A 22,388-nucleotide genomic window follows, 5' to 3' on the forward strand; every position below is an offset into this window, starting at 1 on the left:
CCTCCTTTTGGTTAATGTTGCTGAGTTTGATGAGAGGGATAAGAGTTGTGGGCTAGACAGATTGCTGAAGAAAAGGAGTTGTTGTTCCTACTGTTCAGACTTGGTTTCTATGTACAATTCAACATTTCATATGGTGCATTTATATGTCCATCTTTACATGCCTGGTACTGATTAACATCACCAGCTATCTGCTTTGCAATCGAGCTGCACAATTCAGTTTGACAAATAGTGTGAGACATAGTCTATTCTTTGTGCATACTGAATGGACTGGGAAGAATGGACATGGAGAGGATGCTTTTGGTGGTGGGGGAGTCTGGGACCAGTGGATACTGCCTTAGAATACAAAAAAAAGTTCGTTTAGAACAAATAAGGAGGAATTTCTTTACCCGGAAGGTGGTGAATTTATGGAATTTGTTGTCATGGATGACTGTGGGGGTCAAGTCGTTGGGTATGTTTATGACAGAGGTAGCTAAGTTTTTGATTAGGAAGGGAAATCAAGGAATTTGGGAAGAAGTCAAGAGAATGGGGTTGAAAAGGATAGTAATAGGCCATGCTGCAATAGCAAAGTGGACTCAATAGGTTCCGTTCTGATGTCTTACTGTCTTAACAGGTCAAGCTATGTGCAACTTGTGGTATTTACTTTTGAGGTTGAAACATTAACACCTTATTTGATCTTCAGTTCAGTTTTCAATTTCTTTTTTAAAGGCGCTCATATGTAATGTTATAAAGCCAGTTTTCATCCATGTCCCACAGGTTTTGAGTCATTTGACTCGATCGGGCAAAGTTACTGATGACAATATCCGAAGTCTATTTTTTGGAGATTATCTAAAGCCGGATGCTAATGTGAAGGGTTATGATGAGATTGTAGACTTAAAACAGCTTACATCAATCATGGAATACTATCTGTCAGAGTACAACAATGTCAGTAGAACGCCAATGGCTTTGGTTATGTTCAAGTTTGCTATAGAACACATCTCAAGAATATGTCGAGTACTAAAGCAGGACAATGGACATTTGCTTCTGGTTGGCGTTGGTGGGAGTGGCAGACAGAGTGCCACCAAACTGGCCACTTTCATGAATGACATGAATCTCTTTCAAATTGAAATTACAAAGAACTACAGCAAGAATGAATGGAGAGATGACATTAAGCGCATCATGATCAAAACTGGAGTTGAAAGCAAACAAACTGTTTTTATGTTTAATGACAGCCAAATTAAAGATGAGTCATTTGTGGAAGACATCAACGTGTTGTTGAACACGGGGGATGTACCCAATATCTTTCCAGCAGATGAGAAAGCTGAACTGTTAGAGAAGATGCAATCAGTAGCCAGGGCTGATGGGAAGAGAATTGAAACCACTCCCCTGTCACTGTACAATTACTTCATCGAGAAAGTAAAAGCTAACTTGCACGTTGTGTTGGGTAAGATTTCATATTCATGCATAATAGCATTGACTAGACTTCAAAAAGATACTTCAGGGTATCCTGAAATTGTGAAAGGTACAGTATACTAATGCCTGTTTAAAAAAAATCTATCCATGCTTCCGAAGGGTTTGGCCAGACTTTATTGTTAATTTAATACAATGCACCAGATGACACAAATCATTGATTCAGCCTGGTTCAGAATTAAAACTGCTAGTTTTACTGCAAAATCCCATGTCAAATTGGAATCTAATTTAGAGCAACTGAGGATAATCTGTTAAGAGCAGTACAGGGAATGTATAATTCTGTCCTGCTGCAAGAGTGGGTCAACACATTCTAGTCATCCTTTTGATTAGATTTGCTAATTGTTGTGCCTTTCAAAAGATACATTACACTGACAGTGCATGGTTAAAAAAAAAAGCAGCTTTCCCATGCCATTGCAGTGCTAGAACAGGAATTTGTTTCATGGAACTTGGGAATAAGTTGGGGTTTGTGTTTGAGACAGACGGTGTGGTGCGGTGGGGGAATGGTAGAGAAGGTTAGTGCCCAGTTAGAGGAGGAAAATTGGGCCTTGATGATCAGCTAAAGGCGTTGGGAGGTGTGGGGCTGGGATCAAAATTGCAAATAGTTCTTCATGTACGGGAGGATGGAGTCACAATTTGTGCCAATCTTGGGGTGGAATATCCAAAAGTGGTTGGGAATGAGGGGTAACCACAAAGGGGTCCTACCATGGAGAATATGTATGCCGGACTCCATGGCAACATCACTCCAGTTCCTTTTAACTTGCACCAAAATAAGCCTTTTTGTAAGGCTTGCATTTTTCAAGATGGCCTGTTAATGTACTTGGCCTGAGTTGTACCAAAATATGGTTTGCTCATTATTCAATAGTTCTGCATATCTGTCAATCTATGTGTGTAAGCATATGATGTAAAATAAATGTAGGTTTTATGAGAATCAGGTACCTGATTGTGTTTTGTGAATGGGGTTTAAATTAAGTTCAAACATGAAGTATATTTAAAAAAAGTGTTGTCAGTATCTTCCTTTTTGGCACTAAGGAAGTACCACAATATTAAAATGTACTGTTATGTTATAGTTTAGTATTTATTTTAATCAAACACCGTTATTTAAAAGAATGTTTAAATAAGTTAAACGTTTGGGTTGGGGTCATTCTTATCTAAAAATGATTTTTTTCTCTCTCCTTCCACCCTGTAGGCTGGTGTACCTAGTGTTGTAGACAAATTTGATTCAAACTGGTTTAATCCATCAGTCATTCTTGTGTTTCTAAACAGTTATGAGTCCAATTGGAGATGCCTTTCGGAATCGTTTGCGCATGTTCCCTTCGCTCATAAATTGCTGCACCATTGATTGGTTCCAAGTCTGGCCAAGTGATGCTTTAGAGATGGTGGCCCACAAATTTTTAGAGGATCTGGAATTGGAGTATGAAGTCAGGAAGGAGTAAGTTTGCAATTAATGTACATCTTCACCGCAGCAACAGTCTCTGTGCTGTCCACAATTGATTTTTTTTTTAGCTTAAAGCTTGAAATTTTAAAGTGTGCATTCAACAAGGCAAATGACAATAGAACAAACAGGAATCAGTGACACATTGCAGGTTGGCTATTATGTTCTGCATCCTGTGGTTAATTGTGTTTTTCGAGCTTTTAAATACAGGGAGTAAAATTGTAAACAAAACGACTCCGTAAGGTACCATCACCTGACATCATTGATCATTATTCTTGTATTTTAATGATTTTTAAAGCAGTCATTATTTTTCCAGACAAAATATATTTTTGTAAGATCTTGAGCATTTCCATGGTTTTTGCAGAGTGGTTGCATTGTGCAAGTATTTCCAAGAGAGTGCAAGGAACCTTTCAACAAAATATTTCTCAGTGTTGCGAAGGTACAACTACATAACACCTACCTCCTACCTGGAACTGATTCTGACCTTTAAAGTTCTTCTTAATAAGAAGAGACATGAAATTGACTTGATGAGAAATCGCTATCTTGTTGGCCTTGAGAAACTAGAATTTGCATCGTCACAGGTGAGCTTCCTGATCATGGGCCATATTCCCATAAAAAAAATTCATTTCACTTGCCTCCAACGACTTGGGACTTATTACTGGTCCTGCACTGAGTACTTACTGTGAGCTCTTCAAATAAACAGGTAAATGGTTAGAAGAAAAAGAAATTCCTTTAGTATGTGGCATTTGTTCACTCTCCATGTATTCTAATACACAGGTAGATATGGACATCTATTGAAAGAATGCTACAAGAAAATAATGGACCTGAAATCTACAAATATTAAAAAAAAAAGTGGCTTACTGCCTTTAGATATTTACAATATTTCAGAGATATGGAACTTTATGTAGATTAAGCAAAAAAAAATTGTTTTTACCTCTATTCAGTCATGGGGTTGAGCACAGTATCTTTGACCTTTTTAAGGAGACACAGAAACATCCGTCAGGATTTGCCAGGCAGGGAAATAGCTTCTTCCTACAGGCTGTGAGATTGATGAATGATATTCTGTGACTGAGTAGATTTTTGAAAAATACTCATATTTATTATATATCCATGTATGTGCTGTGTATCGTGTGTGCACCATGTTCTGGAGAAATGCTATCTCATCTGGTTGTATATTTTCAGTCAGATGAAAATAAAGTTGAACCTGAATCCAAGTCTGATTTGGAAAAATGGTGACCATTACTTTTTCAATGTAATTTTTTTTATGTGCATGATTACACTTGAATACAATGTACCTTGCCCAAGAATTAGTTCTTTTGTTGCTTGTAGAAGAGTTCAGTCATGATGGTCAGCTTAAAATGGTGTGGTAATTGCCACCCCTTGCTTTGGCACAGGATTAAAAAATGATGGAATCCATCATTTTCATTCTATCAATGAAAATGAAGTAAGGGAGCATGGGCAACAGGTGAGTGGTTCACTCTCAGTCGGCCATCTACTTGGCAAGGTTGCTACTTTTGATTCAGGTAAAGAAACCCAGACATTCCTGCTATTAAATGATATATTCTTTCCAGTTCACACAGCATCAGTCTGCTGACATTTCAGAAGAATGCACAGAATTTTATGGGACCCTATTACATTTTATGCAGTTATTTACAATTGTTCTTCTGCTTTATAGAAAACCTACGGCACAATACAAACCATTCATCCCACATAGTTGTGCCAAACATATCCTTACCTTAGAAATTACTAGGCATACCCATAACCTTCTATTGTTCTAAGCTACATGAACCTATCTAAAAGACCCTATTGTATCCACCTCCACTACCGTTGCTGGCAGCACATTCCACACTCACCATTCTGTGTATATATATATATATATATATATATATATATAAAAAAAACAACTTACCCCTGACATCTCCTTATGATCTCCCTTTAGGTGTCTGTTATGCAGAAGGAGCTAACAGACCTGCAACCAGAGCTAATTAAGACATCTGCTGAGACTGACAAGATGATGATAAAAATTGAACAGGAAACCAATGAAGTTGATGCCAAAAGGGAGTTAGTTGCAGCTGATGAGGTAGTGGCGAATGAGGCTGCAGCTGCTGCCAAAGCAATTAAGGTACAATACTGACAGAAACACCGTTAACTTCTTGTTGAACAATTTTATTAAACTCTCAGTATTAGCTTAATTTTCTTTCCTTGGTACCGTCAGCTTGAAGCAGGATTTTCTCCTGCTGTCCAAGCGCTACTGTAAACCAAGCTTCCTACCCTAAGTCATGAGCTTAATGTATCTTCTTTGTCTTGCTGGAAAAGGAGAGAGACAAGTAATTGTTTCTGCAGAGGCCAATTTCTCATGATGCATAAAGTTGATTGAGCATTTAATCTATTGTAAATATTGTCCAGATATCCCAATTACATTTAGCATCTGATTAACTTTGGAACAAATTGAAGACAGAAATTGTGTTCCTAGAATTGAATTGCTGACAAATTGTGTTCACTCGAGCTTGTGTTTGTGAAGCTTGGCCTTTTTGTTATGATGTATTGAGATTCTTTTGGAATGTTCCTGCAGGATGAATGTGAGGGAGATCTTGCAGAAGCAATGCCAGCATTGGAGGCTGCTGTGGCAGCTCTTGATACTTTGAAGCCTGCTGACATCACAGTTGTAAAGACAATGCAGAATCCACCGGGTCCCATAAAGCTGGTGATGGAAAGTATCTGCGTAATGAAAGGGATAAAACCAGAAAGAAAGCCGGATCCAACTGGATCAGGTATAGTATTTATGGGAATATTCTAACCCTGCAATATAACATATCACATTTGTATTAAAGTGGCAATATTTGCAATCAAGGCAATCTCAAAGCAGCCTTGAGCAAATCTGATCTGAAGCTGATAATGAAACTTTGAAATGAATAAATGATAAATATTGTGTCTGAAATTAATAATTTTATTTTGCATGGCAGATAAGCAAATGGATATCTTTAGACTGCTCAATACTAACGTACACCATGTGTGATGTGACCTACAGCTAAGTCTCCCTGATGAAGGGTTTAAACATTTTTGTGAATGAGTTTCAAGTGAATCCCTTTGAAAAATCTTGATTTGAACTTGAAGGCCCAATTGAGGACAGTTAATTTTCTTTGATGTTGGGATGGGATAGGATTTGTTTGCATGGTTCAAACCCACTGCAGCCTTAATCAGTTTTTTTTAAATGGTGTGATCATTAAAGTTCCTCAGTAGATCCCTGCCACCAATCGTGAAACTGATACTACAATCAAATAGAAAACATTCCAAACAATTTTTGGTGGAGTTTTAGTCTGAGGCATTTGGCAATAAGTTCCTGTGACCACAGTAGAATGTAAGGCAGGTTTTCACAATCTATTGAAACTCTTGGAAGGCTTGTTGCTCCCTTTCTCTCTGTGGATTCCAAGGGATTGGTGAAAACAGGGTGTGCAAAATAAATTGTATTCCCTCTCCAACTTCTAGATATTGCAGATGGTGTTGATATGTATTCTATCTTTCTTTGAAGCAATAAAGGAAGAAAAAGTCAGTTCCAATTGATAATGCAGTGATATTTTTTGAATAGATTTTTGTATATTTTTGCATTCTTGGCAATTTAAAAAGTAGCACCTTGGGTGCCTTAGTAAAGCAATAAATGCTTTGAGCTTCCATTTAGATCCCATTCTTGACCCTTGGCTGTGGTGAGAAGCAAGCTCTGTGCTGTGCAGTTCTACCCAGTTACTCAATGTATTGACCTGCACTCAGGTTTAAAAGAATCAGAAAAAGCACTTGGATAGGGATACACCACTGTTGAAGCACTTTATTAATATACGGAATAAACTTAACAATGAAATGGGAATAAGAGATTATGGGTTAATTAAAATGTCTGATTAATAATAGACATACCATTACTATGAATAATAGACTTCTTAATATTTGATTCTCTCAAGGGATTAGAAATATAGATTAAGAAAGACAAAATTTAATGTCATTTCAATTAAAAATATTTTGTTATTATTAATTAAAAGCTTATTTATGAGATTAATTGAGTCCAACAAGGTTATTGCCTGAAAGAAGTGAAATAGAAACCTTGATTTGCAATAGATTTGCGAAGAAATTTACATCTATCTATACATTATTGCAAAAAGGAACTTTGAAGCAGGAAATACATAGATCTAGACAGAGATGGGAGAGGGAATTGAATATAAATATTACAGAAAAATTTCAGGAATTATGTTATGGTAGCATGACAAATAAATGTTAGATATAGATAGATACAATTATTGCAAAAAAAACTATATTGTGAACCATACTCCACAAAAATTAAATAGATTGAAAGCAGATCTATCAGATAAATGTTTTAGGTGGGCACTTTTTTTGCATTCTACATGGTCATGTTCAAAATTGAGACCATTTTGGATAGAATTAGGAAAATTTCTAGAACAAGTTTTGGGACAAACATTCACAAGATCCAATTTTATTTAAATTGGGCAATTTTTCAGCTGTAAGACCAAAATTGAAATTGAATTTTTTCCAAAAGGTATTTATGAAAATTGCATTAGCAGTTGCAAGAAAATCTATAGCAGTGACATGGAAATCAGATTCCCATTTAGGAATGGACAGATGGTATTGAGAAAATATAATTTAAGGAATCAATATGATGTTTTTTTGAAAATTTGGCCCCATACTTGCATAAAGTAGGTATGAATTTATAAAGAGCTTTCCCTGAACTAATGAGATCTTTAACTCCTTGGCATAAATAAATGATGATATTGAGGGAAAAATTGTGTGAATGGTGATGATATTTTGTTTACCAGGTTTTTTTAAATTTTCTCTTTTTGGGGATTATTATTTGGGGGAAGGGGGTTGGTGGGGTTTATTGGAGTATAATTTGTAGCATGCATAACTGATTTTAAATATATGATTGTCATTTTCTTCATTTGGATACTAATACAAATAATTTTTTTTTTAAAAAGAGAGAAAAAGCATTTAAACAGGCTCTTTGGCTCAATAAGATCATATTCATTTAATAGAAACCATTTTTACATTAATCCTATCTTTTTCTTTTTAAAATATATTTATTGATTTTAATTAAAAAAACATAAACATTAATCCTATTCTAATCCATTGTATTCTTTCACATTCCCATCAACTTCCCACGAGATTCTACCATTGATCTACACACTAAAAGCCAATTGAGAGTAGTCAATTAACCTGCACATATTTGGGATGCAGGAAGACAGTGGAGTACTCAGAGGAATGATGTGTGGTCACAGGAGAATCACCAGGCATACCTGGGTCAACAGAGATGAGAGGCAGCAACTCTACTAGCTGTACCACTGCGCTGCCCCTAAAAAAAAATGCTGAATTATACCAGGGATAGACACAAAAATGTTTCTAGGTATGATTTTTAATCTTTTGTTTATTTAACCTTTTTACACAGGCAAAATGATTGAAGATTTTTGGGGCCCATCGAAGAAGATTCTTGGAGATCTTAAATTGCTTGAAAGCCTGAAAACCTATGACAAGGACAACATTCCACCTGCGATCATGAAAAGAATCAGAGAAAGGTTTATAGATCATCCAGATTTTCAACCATCTGTCATTAAAAATGTATCCTCTGCCTGTGAGGGATTGTGCAAATGGGTTAGAGCCATGGAAGTGTATGAACGCGTTATTAAGGTGGTTGCACCAAAACGCGAGAAGCTGAGAATAGCTGAAGGAGAACTGGCAGTCCAAATGGATATGTTGAATGTTAAACGAGGAGAGTTGAAAGCTTTGGAGGATAAACTTCAAGCACTGAATGATGATTTTGAAATGATGAACAATAAAAAGAAGGATTTGGAAGACAATATAGAACTCTGTTCACAAAAACTTGTGCGTGCTGAGAAGCTGATAGGTGGACTTGGTGGAGAGAAGGACAGATGGACTGAAGCTGCTCACCTGTTAGGAAGAAGATACATAGACCTAACTGGTGATGTGCTTTTGTCTTCAGGCATTGTGGCCTACCTAGGGGCTTTCACAGTTGACTTCCGACTGGACTGCCAAAATGAATGGCAGATCTTGTGTAAAGAGAAGATCATTCCTTGTTCAGATGATTTTTCCTTAAGCAACACACTTGGAGATCTAGTAGAAATCCGTGCTTGGCAGATTGCAGGCCTGCCTGTTGATGCTTTCTCCATTGACAATGGGATAATTATTTCTAACTCAAGAAGGTGTCCCCTGATGATTGACCCTCAAGGTCAGGCAAACAAATGGATCAAAAATATGGAGAAAAGTAACAGACTTGGAGTAATTAAATTAACTGACTCTAATTACATAAGGACGTTAGAAAACGCCATTCAGTTTGGCACCCCACTTTTGTTAGAAAATATTGGTGAAGAACTGGATCCAATGCTTGAACCAATATTGCTGAAACAAACATTTAAACAGCAGGGAGTAGAGGTCATGAAAGTAGGGGAAAATATAATTGAGTACTCACACGATTTCAAATTCTATATTACTACATGTTTGAGAAATCCACAATATCTTCCAGAGGTAGCAGTAAAAGTTTGTCTCTTAAATTTCATGATTACACCTCTGGGCTTGGAAGACCAATTGTTGGGAATTGTAGCTGCCAAAGAAAAGCCAGAATTGGAAGAAAAGAAGAACCTGTTGATCTTGGAGAGTGCACAAAACAAAAAGCAACTTAAGGAGATAGAAGATAAAATCCTTGAAGTCTTGTCATCGTCAGAGGGAAATATCTTAGAAGATGAAACAGCCATTAAAGTGCTATCTTCTTCCAAAATGCTTTCTGAAGACCTATCTGAAAAACAGCATATTGCAAGTGCAACTGAGAAAGAAATAGACAGCACACGAATGGGTTACAAACCTGTTGCTGAGCATTCATCTCTTATATTCTTTTGCATCTCTGATTTAGCTCACATTGAGCCAATGTATCAGTACTCACTAACTTGGTTCATTAATTTATATGTGCAAGCAATTGCAAGTAGTAAAAAGAATGAAGATGTTACTCAAAGAATTTCAGCTATAACAGAAAACTTCACATTGAGTGTATATAACAATGTCTGTCGCTCTCTTTTTGAGAAGGACAAGCTGCTTTTTTCACTGCTTCTTAATGTGGGACTATTAAAAGATAAAGGAGAGGTCAATGAAGGCGTGTGGCGATTTTTGCTAACTGGTGGTGTGGCCCTTGACAACCCATATCCCAATCCAGCTTCTGAATGGTTATCCGATAAAAGCTGGGCAGAGATTGTGCGAGCATCAAGTCTCCCAGAATTCCATGGTTTGATGGATCATGTGATCGAAAACACAGCAAAGTGGAAAATCATTTATGATTCTGCAAAGCCTCATGAAGAGGTCATCCCTGATCAGTGGAATTCTGTAAAAGGAATGGTTCATTTGATTATTATCAGATGCTTTAGACCAGACAAAATTATTCCAGCAGTGGAACAATTCATTATCAGCACAATGGGAAAAGCATTTATTGAACCTCCAACATTTGATCTTGCTGGAAGTTACAGTGATTCCCATTGCTGTGCACCTTTGATATTTATTCTTTCTCCTGGAGCTGATCCCATGGCAGGTAAATTGATCAGTCATATCTTTATTACATTAATTATTTTGTTTGTCAGAAAATAAAATTAGAAAAAAAATAGTTTAATATCTCATTAACCTCAATGTGATAGCAGTTTGTCGCATCATCATGGAGTTCAATGTACAGATAATGCTTTTATGAGGTGAACATCCAATTATTTTTGAATTTAAACATCGTCATTTTGTAATATTTATGATTTTTCCACCAGAAGGTATGCAGATATTTAAATAAACTAAATAAATAGAGATACATTTTGACCATGGTTATCTGCTGTACTGTTGAAAAAATATGAAATGTCAATTTTTTTTCACAATGTGACATGTTCATAGCAGTAAATTATTTGCTCTGTTATATTTATGAATGCTTTATCCCATCCACATAGGCTTGCTAAAGTTTGCAGATGACCTTGGCATGGGTGGAGAAAGCACTAAAACAATATCACTCGGTCAGGGCCAGGGACCAATTGCAGCGGAAATTATAGAAAGTGCTCTTGTATCTGGAACCTGGGTTGTGTTGCAGAACTGCCATCTTGCAACTAGTTGGATGCCCACCTTGGAGAAAATCTGTGAGGAAGTGATAATACCAGAGAACACAAACAAAAACTTCAGGTTCTGTTGAATACATTTTAAAATGTAGATGCTTTCATAAATGTACAAACACAAAAAAAAATCAGTAAACTGTCTGCCTCAAATTAAATTTTTAGAAATGTGTAGCATTTGCATTTATCTCAATTCTCAGTAACTTGGAGTCATCTGATTGGATATGATCAGATGTCAGTATGGTTAGAATTGAGTTCACAAAAGTTAGTTGGAAGGGGAAAATGACATGCAGGATTGGAAATTAAGTGGGTTTTTTTTTCACTCCATCAAATGTTACGACAGGATGTTGCATCCAGTTGAACAAATTGAGGAAAGAAAATGCACAAATTGGGAATTAGAATATTAGAAGACTTCAGTTTACTGATGGAAAAATGGGAGAAACAGACACTGAATATTTCCAGAAGAAAACTCATCATATAAGTTATACTGTAGTCTAGCACTGACAGGACCTATATAACCATGCAATCTTTTGGATTCAAGAAATGACGAATGCAATTCTTTCTGAAACAAACATCAATTATATATTCTTGCATTTCTTTAAAAACACACCAAAAGGCTGGAGGAACTCAGCCAGTCTTTTCAGCGACTATAGGACACAGATATATTGCCAACATTTCAGGCCTGAGCCCTTCTTCAAGGAATAAGTCAGAAGCAGAAAATCTCAGAATTCAAACAATACTGGTTGGGGGAGGAATCCAGACCAACAAAAGGCATTAACTGGATCTGATAAGGGATGAGATGTTTGTGTGAAAGAAGGAATGGCGATACAGAAATAGGGAAAGGGTGGGGGTTTAACAAAAGTCAGGCAAATCGATATAATGCCCAATGGCATTAATTTCAACTTTACTGGCTATCATTACCTCCCACTCCTCCCCCCAGCTTCTTCCCTGGTCATTGTTTCCTATCTCTGTCTCTCCATTCCTTCTTCTTTCACACAAACATCTTACCTTGTCCCTTACCAGATCCAATTAACACCTTTTGTTGGTCTGGATTCCTCCCCCAACCAGTATTGTTTGAATTCTGAGATTTCCTGCTGTTGGCTTGAAGAAGGGCTCAGGCCTGAAACGTCATCAATATATCTTTGTCTCCTATAAATGCCATAGAACTATAAATGCAGAAAATACACTGGAATTTTTTTAGCATGTGAATTATATCCAAAGTATTTTAGGATATTACTGTCTGATGTGCTAACTAAATCAAGTTGTACTTTCAGGTTGTGGCTGACCAGCTACCCATCTGACAAGTTTCCTGTCAGTATTCTCCAGAATGGTGTAAAGATGACAAATGAACCACCAAAGGGCCTCAGGGCAAATATGCTACGTTCATATCTCAATGACCCAATCTCAGATACTGCCTTTTTCACTAGTTGCAACAAACCTGAAATCTGGCAAAAGCTCCTCTTTGGTCTTTGCTTCTTTCATGCTTTAGTACAAGAGAGGAGGAACTTTGGTCCTTTAGGTGAGTTATCAATGTTGCAGGAATAAAAAAAACTTTTTGAGGCTAATTACTTCAGCGTTAAAGCAGTTGTGACAAATGTCTTTCTCTATGTGACGGCTCAATACATTATATTTTCAAGGTACCAAATAGTGCAAATATATTTTTGTATAACATTCAAATCAGAATGCATTTACAGTTTACTCTATTAAGTTAATGTGTACTTCATTGTTCTAAATATTTTGGTGCTTGGTAATGCAATCTTTAATAGGTTGGAATATTCCTTATGAATTTAATGAGTCTGATCTGCGAATAAGCATGAGACAGATCCAAATGTTTCTGAACGAATATAAAGAAGTACCACTAGAAGCTCTAACATATTTAACAGGCAAGTGATTACTTCAAGAATTAATTTTCTAAATTGACAGTAATCGAAGCATCACCATCATTTTTAAATGAAAAATTTGGTTGTGATAACACCATTTTACAAATTGAATTAAAACTACCTTTCTCAATTGTTAAAGGTGAATGTAATTACGGCGGTAGAGTTACAGATGACAAAGACAGGCGTCTGCTTTTGTCTCTTCTATCCATTGTATACAATGAAGACCTAATACACAAAGATCGTTATTACCTTGTGCCTGGTGATACTTATTTTGTCCCATTACATGGATCATATCAGGTAGGTTAGCAATTGAAATTAGTGGACAAGAATGTTCTTAAATTGGAGGCAAATCCTTGAAAAAGTATCAATTTTTTTTCTTAGTTATTTGTAACCTGAATGAGAATTTATTGTGAACATGTCACAAAATCTGTTGTTTTGCAGTAGCATTACAGGTACAAAATTGCTATAAATTACATTAAAAAAATAAATAAATGAGAGTAAAAGAAAAGAAAGCTAGTTCATTGACCATTCAGCAATCTAATGGCGGAGAGGAAGAAGCTGTTTCTGTACCCTTGGGTGTTCATCTTCAGGCTCCTGTACCTCCTTCCTGATGTTAGCAGCGAGAAGAGAGCACGGCCTTTATGGTGAGGGTCCTTGAGGAGGCCACCTTCTTGAGACACCTCCTCACTATCCTTAATGGAGTGAAGACTTGTGCTCATGATGCCGCTGACCAAGTTCACAACTCTCTGTAGTCTTTTCCTATCTTGTGCATGGGTGCCTCCATACCAGACAGGGATGCAACCAGTCACAGTACACCTGTAGAAATTTACAAGAATCTATGGTGACGCACCAAATCTCTTCAAACTCCGAAGGAAGTATACCTGCTCGTGAGCCTTCTTTAAGATTGCATCGACATGGAGGCCCCAGGATAGATCTTCTGAGATGTTGACACCCAGGAATTTGAAGTTCTTTATCCTTTTTGATCTCTCGATGAGGACTGGTTTATGTTCTCCTGATTTTCCTCCTCCTGCAGTCCACAATCAGTTTCTTAGTTTTGCTAACATTGAGTGCAAGGTTGCTGTGACACCACTTAATCAGCTGATCTATCTCACTCCTACACGCTACCTCATTGCTGTCTGTGATTCTGCCAACAACATTGGCGTCATCGGCAAATTCATAAATGGCATTTGGATTGTGCTTGAAACACAATCATGGATGTCGAGCGAGTAGAGTAGTGGGGTAAGCATGCGTCCTTGAGCTGCACCTATGTGATTGTGTTGATTGTAATATGGAATCAAATGTAGAATTTGCAGAGGACACTTTAGCCACTGACCTGTTTGGGATGTGGAAGGAACCCTGCACATCTGGAGGAGTTACAAGTATGACCACAGGGAGATGCACAAATCAAATAAACATAAAGGAGAAAGACAATAACAAAAATAAAACTGCAGAACTCTCAAAGGAAGTAGGGGTAGTACCTCTCTTCCCAAGGGGTTCTGCGGAATGATGAATGTGTTCCGAGAAAGAAATGGGTATTAATAACCAAAACCTTTAATAACTGCTTTTATTTAATTTAAATTACTTTATTTTAAACCTGTCTTTCTAAAAAGTTGTCTTGATGCAAATAAAACAGCGTCTTGAGGCCTGACGTCTGCTCTGCTGATGTCAGGCCTCAAGACGCAACTTTCAACCAATGAGACTTGGATTTCTTTTGGCACAAGGCAGGCCACGTTTAAAAAATTTAATCTGCCCCACTGGTTCCCTCCCCTCCCTCTCGCTGAGAGGAATAGTGTTGGTTGGGACTGGGATTGCATTGATAGAAGCGTCAAGGGCTATGTTATGTTTGCAGTTGGGGTCACCAAAAGAGGTGCCTGGTTGGCGGGGATGAGGGATAGCAATGGAGGTGTTGGAAGCTCTGGCATGTGAGCAGCAGAGACCGAGAAGCAACCCACATCTGAGGCATCAGGAGCTTCACCTGTGGGCAGCTGGGGCCGAGGAGGATACGCAGATCAGAGGCATGGGGTGATCTGGGAAACCTGCTACTGGATGGTCGGTGATGGTGGGCAATTGGGGTCTGGTAGGTCAGTGATATTTGTATTTGCAATTTGGTTAATATTCGGTTGAAATAAAATAATCAAATTCTGAAGAAATGGGATTTTGCAAACAGTGCCTCAGATTGCTTATTGTTTAAGAAAAAAATTAAATTAGACTTGATCACGCTTGAACTGGAAGTTGAAGCCATTCTACTTCTGGTCGGCTTCTGGTTTGTAACTATGGGTTCCGCGATTTCCAACTGCCCCCCAAAAGGGTTCCGTGAGCAAAAAAAGTTTGGGAAGCCCCGCTCAAATCTTTCAATTAATTACCTTAAATCTATGCCTACTGGTTTTTGATTCCTTTGCTAAGGGAAATGGGGCCTTCCTTTATCTTGGTGCCTTTCTGTACAACCCAGTACAACTCTAAACCTCCTATCTTCCTCTGTCCATTTAGAAAAAAACTACATCCCTACTTTCTTATACCTACAATTTTCTAGTCTCAGCAACATTTTCATAACTCTCCTTTGCAGCCTCACAATGCATTTGCAACTGTCCTGCAATGTGAGGAGAGTTGTAAGCAGTATTCAACCTGTGGCTTTAACTAGTTTGCATATAGCTTTAGTGTGCAACTTCTTGGCTCGAATTTTGTGCCTGGATAACAAAAGAAACATTCTGCACTCGTTTAATCATCTTATTGTCACCACCTACAAGGGCCCTTAAAGATTTACCTGTTTTCCCACAATGCTGAACATTTTCCCATTTATTGTACTTACTAGCTCATGATTTTCTGCATTAAATTTCATTTGCCATTTTTCTGCTCAACTCATTGGTAATAGCCATCTGGAAACAGATTCAGTCATTATACCCTGCTTCCTGGGGGCCACAGTTGATTTTTGGATCCAATTTGGTACTCTTTTTGACTTGTTTTATCAGCCTGCTGCATGGAACCTTGTCAAAAACTGCTATTGTTTTATTTTGCAGAGTATATCATACGAACTGTGCTTTGTTGGCTCCTTGTATTAGTCCTTGAATTTCTTCTCCTTTGCTTCTTTAGAGCCTAAGAGATACTTCATCCAAGTCTAGCAGTTTATCCATCTTCAATGATTGAACTCATTATCCTCTTTATGTACTCAAGATCTTTTTAAAAAAAAAATTAGGCAATAGTTTCTCATACCCTCTTTCTACCTATGGTTTTAATTTCCCTTACACATTTACTACACTCTTAAGTTCTCAGGATCTAATGCAAGTTTTCCCCTTTTTTGTTTTAGCCCATCCTCTATGCATCTTATTATCAAGAAAAAATTATTTTTTCTTTGTGGAGATGCTTGAAATCACTTTATAAATTCTATTTATTGCAGGCAAAATTAGTTTTTTTATTTTTCTGAGTTGAAAAACATATAGTGGTAGTATAAAAATTCAAAAGGTTGTTTGTTACATTTACTGTACTAAGATTTTTTTTAATTGCAGCATTTACTTCTACTTAGTTGTGTTTTACTCTCAATATTTAGTTATACATAAATTACCTACGAAACCTACCAGCTGTAGCACATCCAGAAGTCTTTGGACTTCATGAAAATGCTGACATCACTAAAGATAACCAGGAGACTAATCAGCTTTTTGATGGGGTACTGCTGACTCTTCCCAGGCAGTCCGGAGGTGGTGCTAAATCTTCTCAAGTAAGATGAACAAATGAGAGGGATGACTATTATATTGGAAACATTTGATGTTTTTTTTCATATTGGCATACCTTCATATTTAAAATGTTGTAACTTTACTGAATATTTTACAAAAGGTCAACCTAAGTTATTGATACAATTTAAGGAAAATGGTGGATAACACCATCTGCTGGGGTATTTAGCAGGTTGAGCAGCATCAGTGGGAGAAACAAAAATGAAAAGGTTTCAGCCCAGAACTCTTTATCAAGACTGATAATCTGAACATTTAACATTGGATCCTCAAGAATGCAGTTGGAAGATGTGTGAAAGACAAAAACTGCAGAAAGGATAAATGAAAAAACAAAATGCTGGAAACACATTAACTTGGGCTGTACCTGTGGAAAAGAAGCACTGTAACATTTCAGATCCTTCATCGGAACTTGGTGCTTGCATTTGGATTATTCTTAAAAAAAATTAAATTCAGACACACATGATGGCAGGTTCTTTCGGCCACCATGAGCCTGTGCCATCCAATTGACCTCAAACCTCCTCGTATGTTTTGGACGGTGGGAGGAAACTGGAGCCCCCAGGGAAAAGCCAAGCAGACAAGGGTCACAGTGTTGCGCTAACTATTACCCTAACGAAAACAGACAAGTAATAATTGTGGGAGGGTGATGGAAAATTGTGGTGATAGCTTGATTGATTGTAGACTGATTAGGGGCCTTCTTCTGATGGGTCAACCACAGCTTTTATTTGTAATTTTTTTCAAATTTGGTTGAAGGTCATTGATAGCAAATACTATTGATACTTTGCTTGACCTGCTGAATGTTTCCACCATTTTGCCTTTGGGTTACAAGTAGTTAATTTGCTGGAGAATGTATTGGGATATCCTGAGGTTAAGAAAGATGGTTATCTATATTTCTTATTTTTGACTAAGAAATATTACTGTAATGTACATTGGCAATTGAATAATTATGTTGCTGAATAATCAGATTTACTTCAGAAGCATATGTGCAAACTATTTTTTCCAAATATTTAACTACCTCAGTGCTGTGGTAACTACTACTAAAAAAATCCTTAGATTAATCCTCATTTAATTTCAACTAAATTTCAGGAAGTTGAAGACCTCGCTGCTGATATTTTATCCAAACTACCTTATGATTTTGACTTAGAAACTGTGATGGTGAAGTATCCAGTGGTGTATAAGGAATCCATGAACACAGTACTCAGACAAGAACTTATTAGATTCAACCGGTATGCAATAAATGTTTTACCTGCAAAACCATTCCATCTATTACAGAAGTTCTATTTGAGGGCCAAATCAACTTTATTTCTTAACCCTTTGGACTCCAGTCATTTTTAAGCTTTTATAATATATTCTCCAGAATGGGTCCATAGGTAATCTACGAACATCAGTATGAACCAGCTGGTGATTGGTTATAAAACCAGTCCCAGAAAACAAGGACACTGAGTCCAAAGGGTTAAATACAAAAATATTCCTAATTTATGTGGACAAAGTTTAAATTTCAGGGGATCATTTGCGGGAAACATTGAATTTTGATCAAATTCATCCATCAAAAAATTAAAAACCCATTAGTGGCAAGAACAAGCTATTTGCAACTTGTATGTTTCATTTAAACAAAATTAGCTACTTAGCAGTTTTAGCTGCCAGTAATTGTTCAGGCTTCATCACCTACACTACAGCAATGTAAGAAACTTATAAGAGAATTTGAGATAGAATGGGGGAAAGATTTTTAATTTTTTGGAGTATTAATTAAAGTTAATTGAAGCCCATTTACCCATCTCAGAATTTATTAATGATGGAAATCAGTTGGACCATAAAAATCTACGCAAAACCACGAACTCTGTCTTTCAAAATTAGCTCTTTAGATTTTATCATATAAGAATGAAAAATCTGTTCCAAAGCTGCCTAATGTTTCTGCAGTTTAAACTTTAAGCACTCAAATACAGGATCAAAGGGATAAATCTAATCCTTTTCATTCAGCTCTTAATGCTTTTACTCTGTAGAACCATGGAACACTGCAGCATAGAAACAGGCCCCTGTGCCGAACCATTTTTTTTTGTTGCCTGGTCCCACTGACACGCTCACAATCCATAGCCCTCCATACCTCTCATTCATGTACAGTACCTGTCCAAATTCTTCTTAAAATGTTAAAAGTGAGACTGCATTCACCACCTCAGCTGGCAACTCGTTCCACACTCGCACCATTCTCTGTGTGAAGAAGTTCCCCTTTCACTCTTAACCAATGACTTCTGGTTTGTACCTCACCTACTCTCAGAGAAAAAAACCGTCTCTATATTTAGTCTATCCCCCTCATAATTTTAAATACCTCTATCAAATCTCCTCATTCTTCTACGCTCCATAGAATAAAGTCCTAACCTGTTTAACCTTTCCCTGTAACTCAGTTCCTCGTTCAGGCAACATCCTAGTAAATCTTCTCTGTATTCTTTCCATTTTAATATCTTTCCTGTGGTTAGATGACCAAACTTCACACAATACTCCAAATTTGGCCTCACCAATGTCTTATAAAACTTAACCATAATATCCCAATTCCTACATTCAACATTTTGATTTACGAAGGCTTTCTTGGTTTGTTCTTCCAAAATACAACACCTCACACTTATCTGCATTAAATTCCATCTGCTATTTTTTTTTTTACAGCAGGTCTAGATCTCTCTCAAGGCTTTGAAAACCTTATTCGCTGTCTACATTACCTTTAATCTTAGTGTCATCTGCAAAATTGCTGATCCAATTTACCTCCTTATTATCCAGATCATTAATGCAGATGACAAATAACAATGGTCCCATCACTGATTCCTGATCCACACCTCTAGTCTGAGGCTTCCAGTCTGAGAAGCAATCATCCACCACTACTCACTGGCTTCTCCGGCCATTGCCAAATCCAGTTCACCATGAACACCAAGTATCTGAACCTTCCTGACTAACCTCCCATGTGGGACTTGTCAAAGGCCTTACTAAAGTCTACGTAGACACCATCCACAGCCTTTCTTTCATCAACATTCCTGGTAACCTCCTCGAAAAACTATCACATCGGTTAAACATGACCTACCATGTATAAAATCCATGTTGACTATTCCTAATCAGTTTCTGGCTATTCAAATAATTCTATACAAGATCTCTTTGAACACCTTCCAATAATTTACCTACTACTGATGCAAGGCTCATGCCTATAACTTCCAAGGTTACTTTTGGAGCCTTTTTCAAAAAACACAAGCTACCCTCCAATCCTTCGGCACCACACCCGTGGCTAAGGACATTTCAAATATTTCTGCCAGAGCCCCACAATTTCTGCACTACCCTCCCTCAAGGTCTAAATCTTGTCAGGCCTGGGGATTTATCCACCCTTATTTGCTTCAAGACAGCAAGTACTTCCTCCTCTTTAATCTGTATAGGTTCCATGACTTCCCACAACTCTGAGCCCATTTCCTGAGTGAATACTAATTGGGAAAAAAAAATTAAAAATCTCCCTCATCTCTTTTGGCTCCAGACAAAGCAGACCAATGTCTTTAGCCACACGTTAAACTGCATTATTCCTCCTTGCCATGTGCTAGTGAGGTTAATGGCAAGCGTAGCAATCCCCTGAGATCACAATCCTGGAGGTCCAGTCTTTCAACTAAGTGAACTTTCCTTTTCCACTTCTTCACCTTTCCCTACCCACATCATTGATCCCTATATGGATTATGACATCTGGCTGTTCGCCCTCCCTCCTGAGAATGCTGTGAACTTTTGGACCTTGGCACCAGGGAGGGAACATACCATCCAGAATATTCTATCTCTTCCACAGAATGTCTCATCTGTCCCCCCAATTATGGAATTCCCCTATCACTACAGTTCACCTCTTCTCATCCATTCCCTTCTTCGCCACAGACCAGACTCGATCACTGTGGCTTATGCCTGCTAGGTCATCCCTCCCAACAGTATCAAAAATGGTATACTTGTTATTGAGGGAACAGCCACAGGCGGTACCCTGCATTGCCTGTTCCCTTTCCCTCTTCCTCTCCTGTCACCCATATACCTTCTTGCCTCCAAGAACTTCCTGTAACTCCTGTCTCTCACCTCCACTGCCTCCAAAATTATCCAGAGGTCATCCAACTCCAATTCCTTAACTCGGCTTGTCAGGAGCTGCCACTGGATGCACTTCTTGAAGACAAAGTTGTCGGGGATCCTGCTGCCTTCCCTGATGGCCCACATTCTGCAAGGAGATTGCCATGCCTTGGCCACCATTCCCACTGTTTATAACTAGAGGAACAAAATATCTAAAACCTGCTCTTACCTGTGTCTACCTGCTGAATCCTTTTTGTTCCTCAAATAGGGTGGCCCCTTCTTACTTCAACTCCTACTATCCCTCGCCTCTATCCTGTTCTTGCCAAATCTTTCCCACTTCGACAATGACTGCTTTCCTTCACAGTCTCTCAATTTTATGATACTCAGCTTCTTCCTACTGAATTGATATTATGTAATTTAATACATATTGAAGAACACTCTCTTAAAACTAGTCAAAGAAAGTTTAGAATTGATGTAGCAACTACTGTAAAGGATATAGAACATGTTTCTTTTGGTCAATTGGGATGGTTTAAAAAAAAAATCACTCCTCTAAAATAATCATCTTTACATTACCGCCTCATGCTTCTTCATAAATGCTCAGGGGGACCTGCGTCGTTAGCACCCACAAAGATATAACATACTTGCATCTGAATATTAAGGATTCACAAAATCCTTCTGCACCAGGCTCTATGATCTGAAGCCCACATACAGCACAACCTTCCTGGCTTCCATTTTGAAAGGTTTTAGATAACTAAATGCCATCAAATTTGAATGAGCTGACAAAGTCAACCAGTTCCTTCGAAACAATTAATACCTGTATTCTTGAAAGTGATGACTTCCTAGTCCTTGAGCCAACCTATTTGGCCCAGATTTTTCCTTGAGAATCAGAGGCATCCTCAAGTTCCATCTTTGGGAGGGCAACTGGAAGTCCCTGCAAAATTGTAGACATGAAATGCAAAAACACTGTAGCATTGAATGCACTATACTTAGATTTCTAGAAGGTAAGATGTCATTGTCAAGTTTATTATAGAAAATAAATGCTCAGAGTAGAAGAAAATGTACAGATGTGGATAGATAATTGACTGGTCAACAGTAAATGTTTTTTCCCCCTTGGTTGGCAAGATGTAATGAGCCATGTGATTGATGTTGGGGGTATTAACTTTTTATAATTTACATCAATGACTGGCAAAATGAACGAAAGATAAATTTAGACATGATTCAAAAGTAGGTAGGAAAGTTGTAAAGAAGAGTTTTTAGAACTTTTCTTTAAAGGGTATGAGAAGTAGAGTGGCAAGATATCTCATTAATAATGCTAAATTTTTTTGAATTAAAATGTTTTGAAAATGTTCTACATTAATGCTTTTTTGTCCCCAGACTCACCAAAGTTGTACGTAGCAGTCTTGTAAATATTTGTAAAGCTATCAAAGGACTTGTGGTAATGTCTTCTGAACTGGAGAATGTGTTCGACTGCATGCTGGTGGGGAAAGTTCCAAACATGTGGGCAGCTAAATCCTATCCATCTCTGAAACCACTGGGCAGTTATATAGCAGACCTTCTTTCAAGGTTACATTTTTTCCAGGTACTTAGTATTTACTTAAAACTATAGAATGCCTTGCTTTCATGAGGAACTTTCTTCTTGTCATGACTATTTTAATACTATCTTAAGAAACATACTACTTTAAAACCAATCAATGGATGATTATTTTGCCTTAGTCATATC

General features: G+C 37.5%; 2 protein-coding genes across 13 annotated transcripts in view; one reads left to right on the top strand and one right to left on the bottom strand.

The window, feature by feature from the left end:
- Positions 1-22,388, top strand: part of dnah3 (dynein axonemal heavy chain 3) — a 120,688-nt gene that overhangs the window by 95,712 nt on the left and 2,588 nt on the right. For all 4 annotated transcript variants that reach the window (XM_069905509.1, XM_069905511.1, XM_069905510.1 and 1 more), the window contains 13 exons: positions 754-1,420; positions 2,710-2,875; positions 3,243-3,459; positions 4,818-5,000; positions 5,451-5,649; positions 8,322-10,463; positions 10,858-11,083; positions 12,288-12,532; positions 12,780-12,896; positions 13,033-13,190; positions 16,435-16,602; positions 17,696-17,835; positions 22,043-22,247. In XM_069905509.1, coding sequence (XP_069761610.1) covers positions 754-1,420; positions 2,710-2,875; positions 3,243-3,459; positions 4,818-5,000; positions 5,451-5,649; positions 8,322-10,463; positions 10,858-11,083; positions 12,288-12,532; positions 12,780-12,896; positions 13,033-13,190; positions 16,435-16,602; positions 17,696-17,835; positions 22,043-22,247 — 4,833 coding nt within the window. The remainder of the gene's footprint in view (positions 1-753; positions 1,421-2,709; positions 2,876-3,242; positions 3,460-4,817; positions 5,001-5,450; positions 5,650-8,321; positions 10,464-10,857; positions 11,084-12,287; positions 12,533-12,779; positions 12,897-13,032; positions 13,191-16,434; positions 16,603-17,695; positions 17,836-22,042; positions 22,248-22,388) is intronic.
- The window catches only part of lyrm1 (LYR motif containing 1), a 30,074-nt gene continuing 20,700 nt past the window's right edge, over positions 13,015-22,388 (bottom strand). For 6 of the 9 annotated variants that reach the window (XM_069905517.1, XM_069905521.1, XM_069905520.1 and 3 more), the window contains 2 exons: positions 21,483-21,599; positions 13,015-13,709 (listed from right to left, as the gene is read on the bottom strand). In XM_069905517.1, the coding sequence (XP_069761618.1) occupies positions 13,412-13,709; positions 21,483-21,599 (415 nt within the window). In that variant the 3' untranslated portion in view covers positions 13,015-13,411. Of the gene's footprint in view, positions 13,710-13,731; positions 13,921-15,873; positions 16,064-17,390; positions 17,472-21,482; positions 21,600-22,388 lie in introns of those variants that run through there. The other 3 variants (XM_069905525.1, XM_069905526.1, XM_069905523.1) reach the window with 3 other exon arrangements.

This window comes from Narcine bancroftii, chromosome 12 (genome assembly GCF_036971445.1).
Source record: "Narcine bancroftii isolate sNarBan1 chromosome 12, sNarBan1.hap1, whole genome shotgun sequence".
NCBI classification, from domain to species: domain Eukaryota; kingdom Metazoa; phylum Chordata; class Chondrichthyes; order Torpediniformes; family Narcinidae; genus Narcine; species Narcine bancroftii.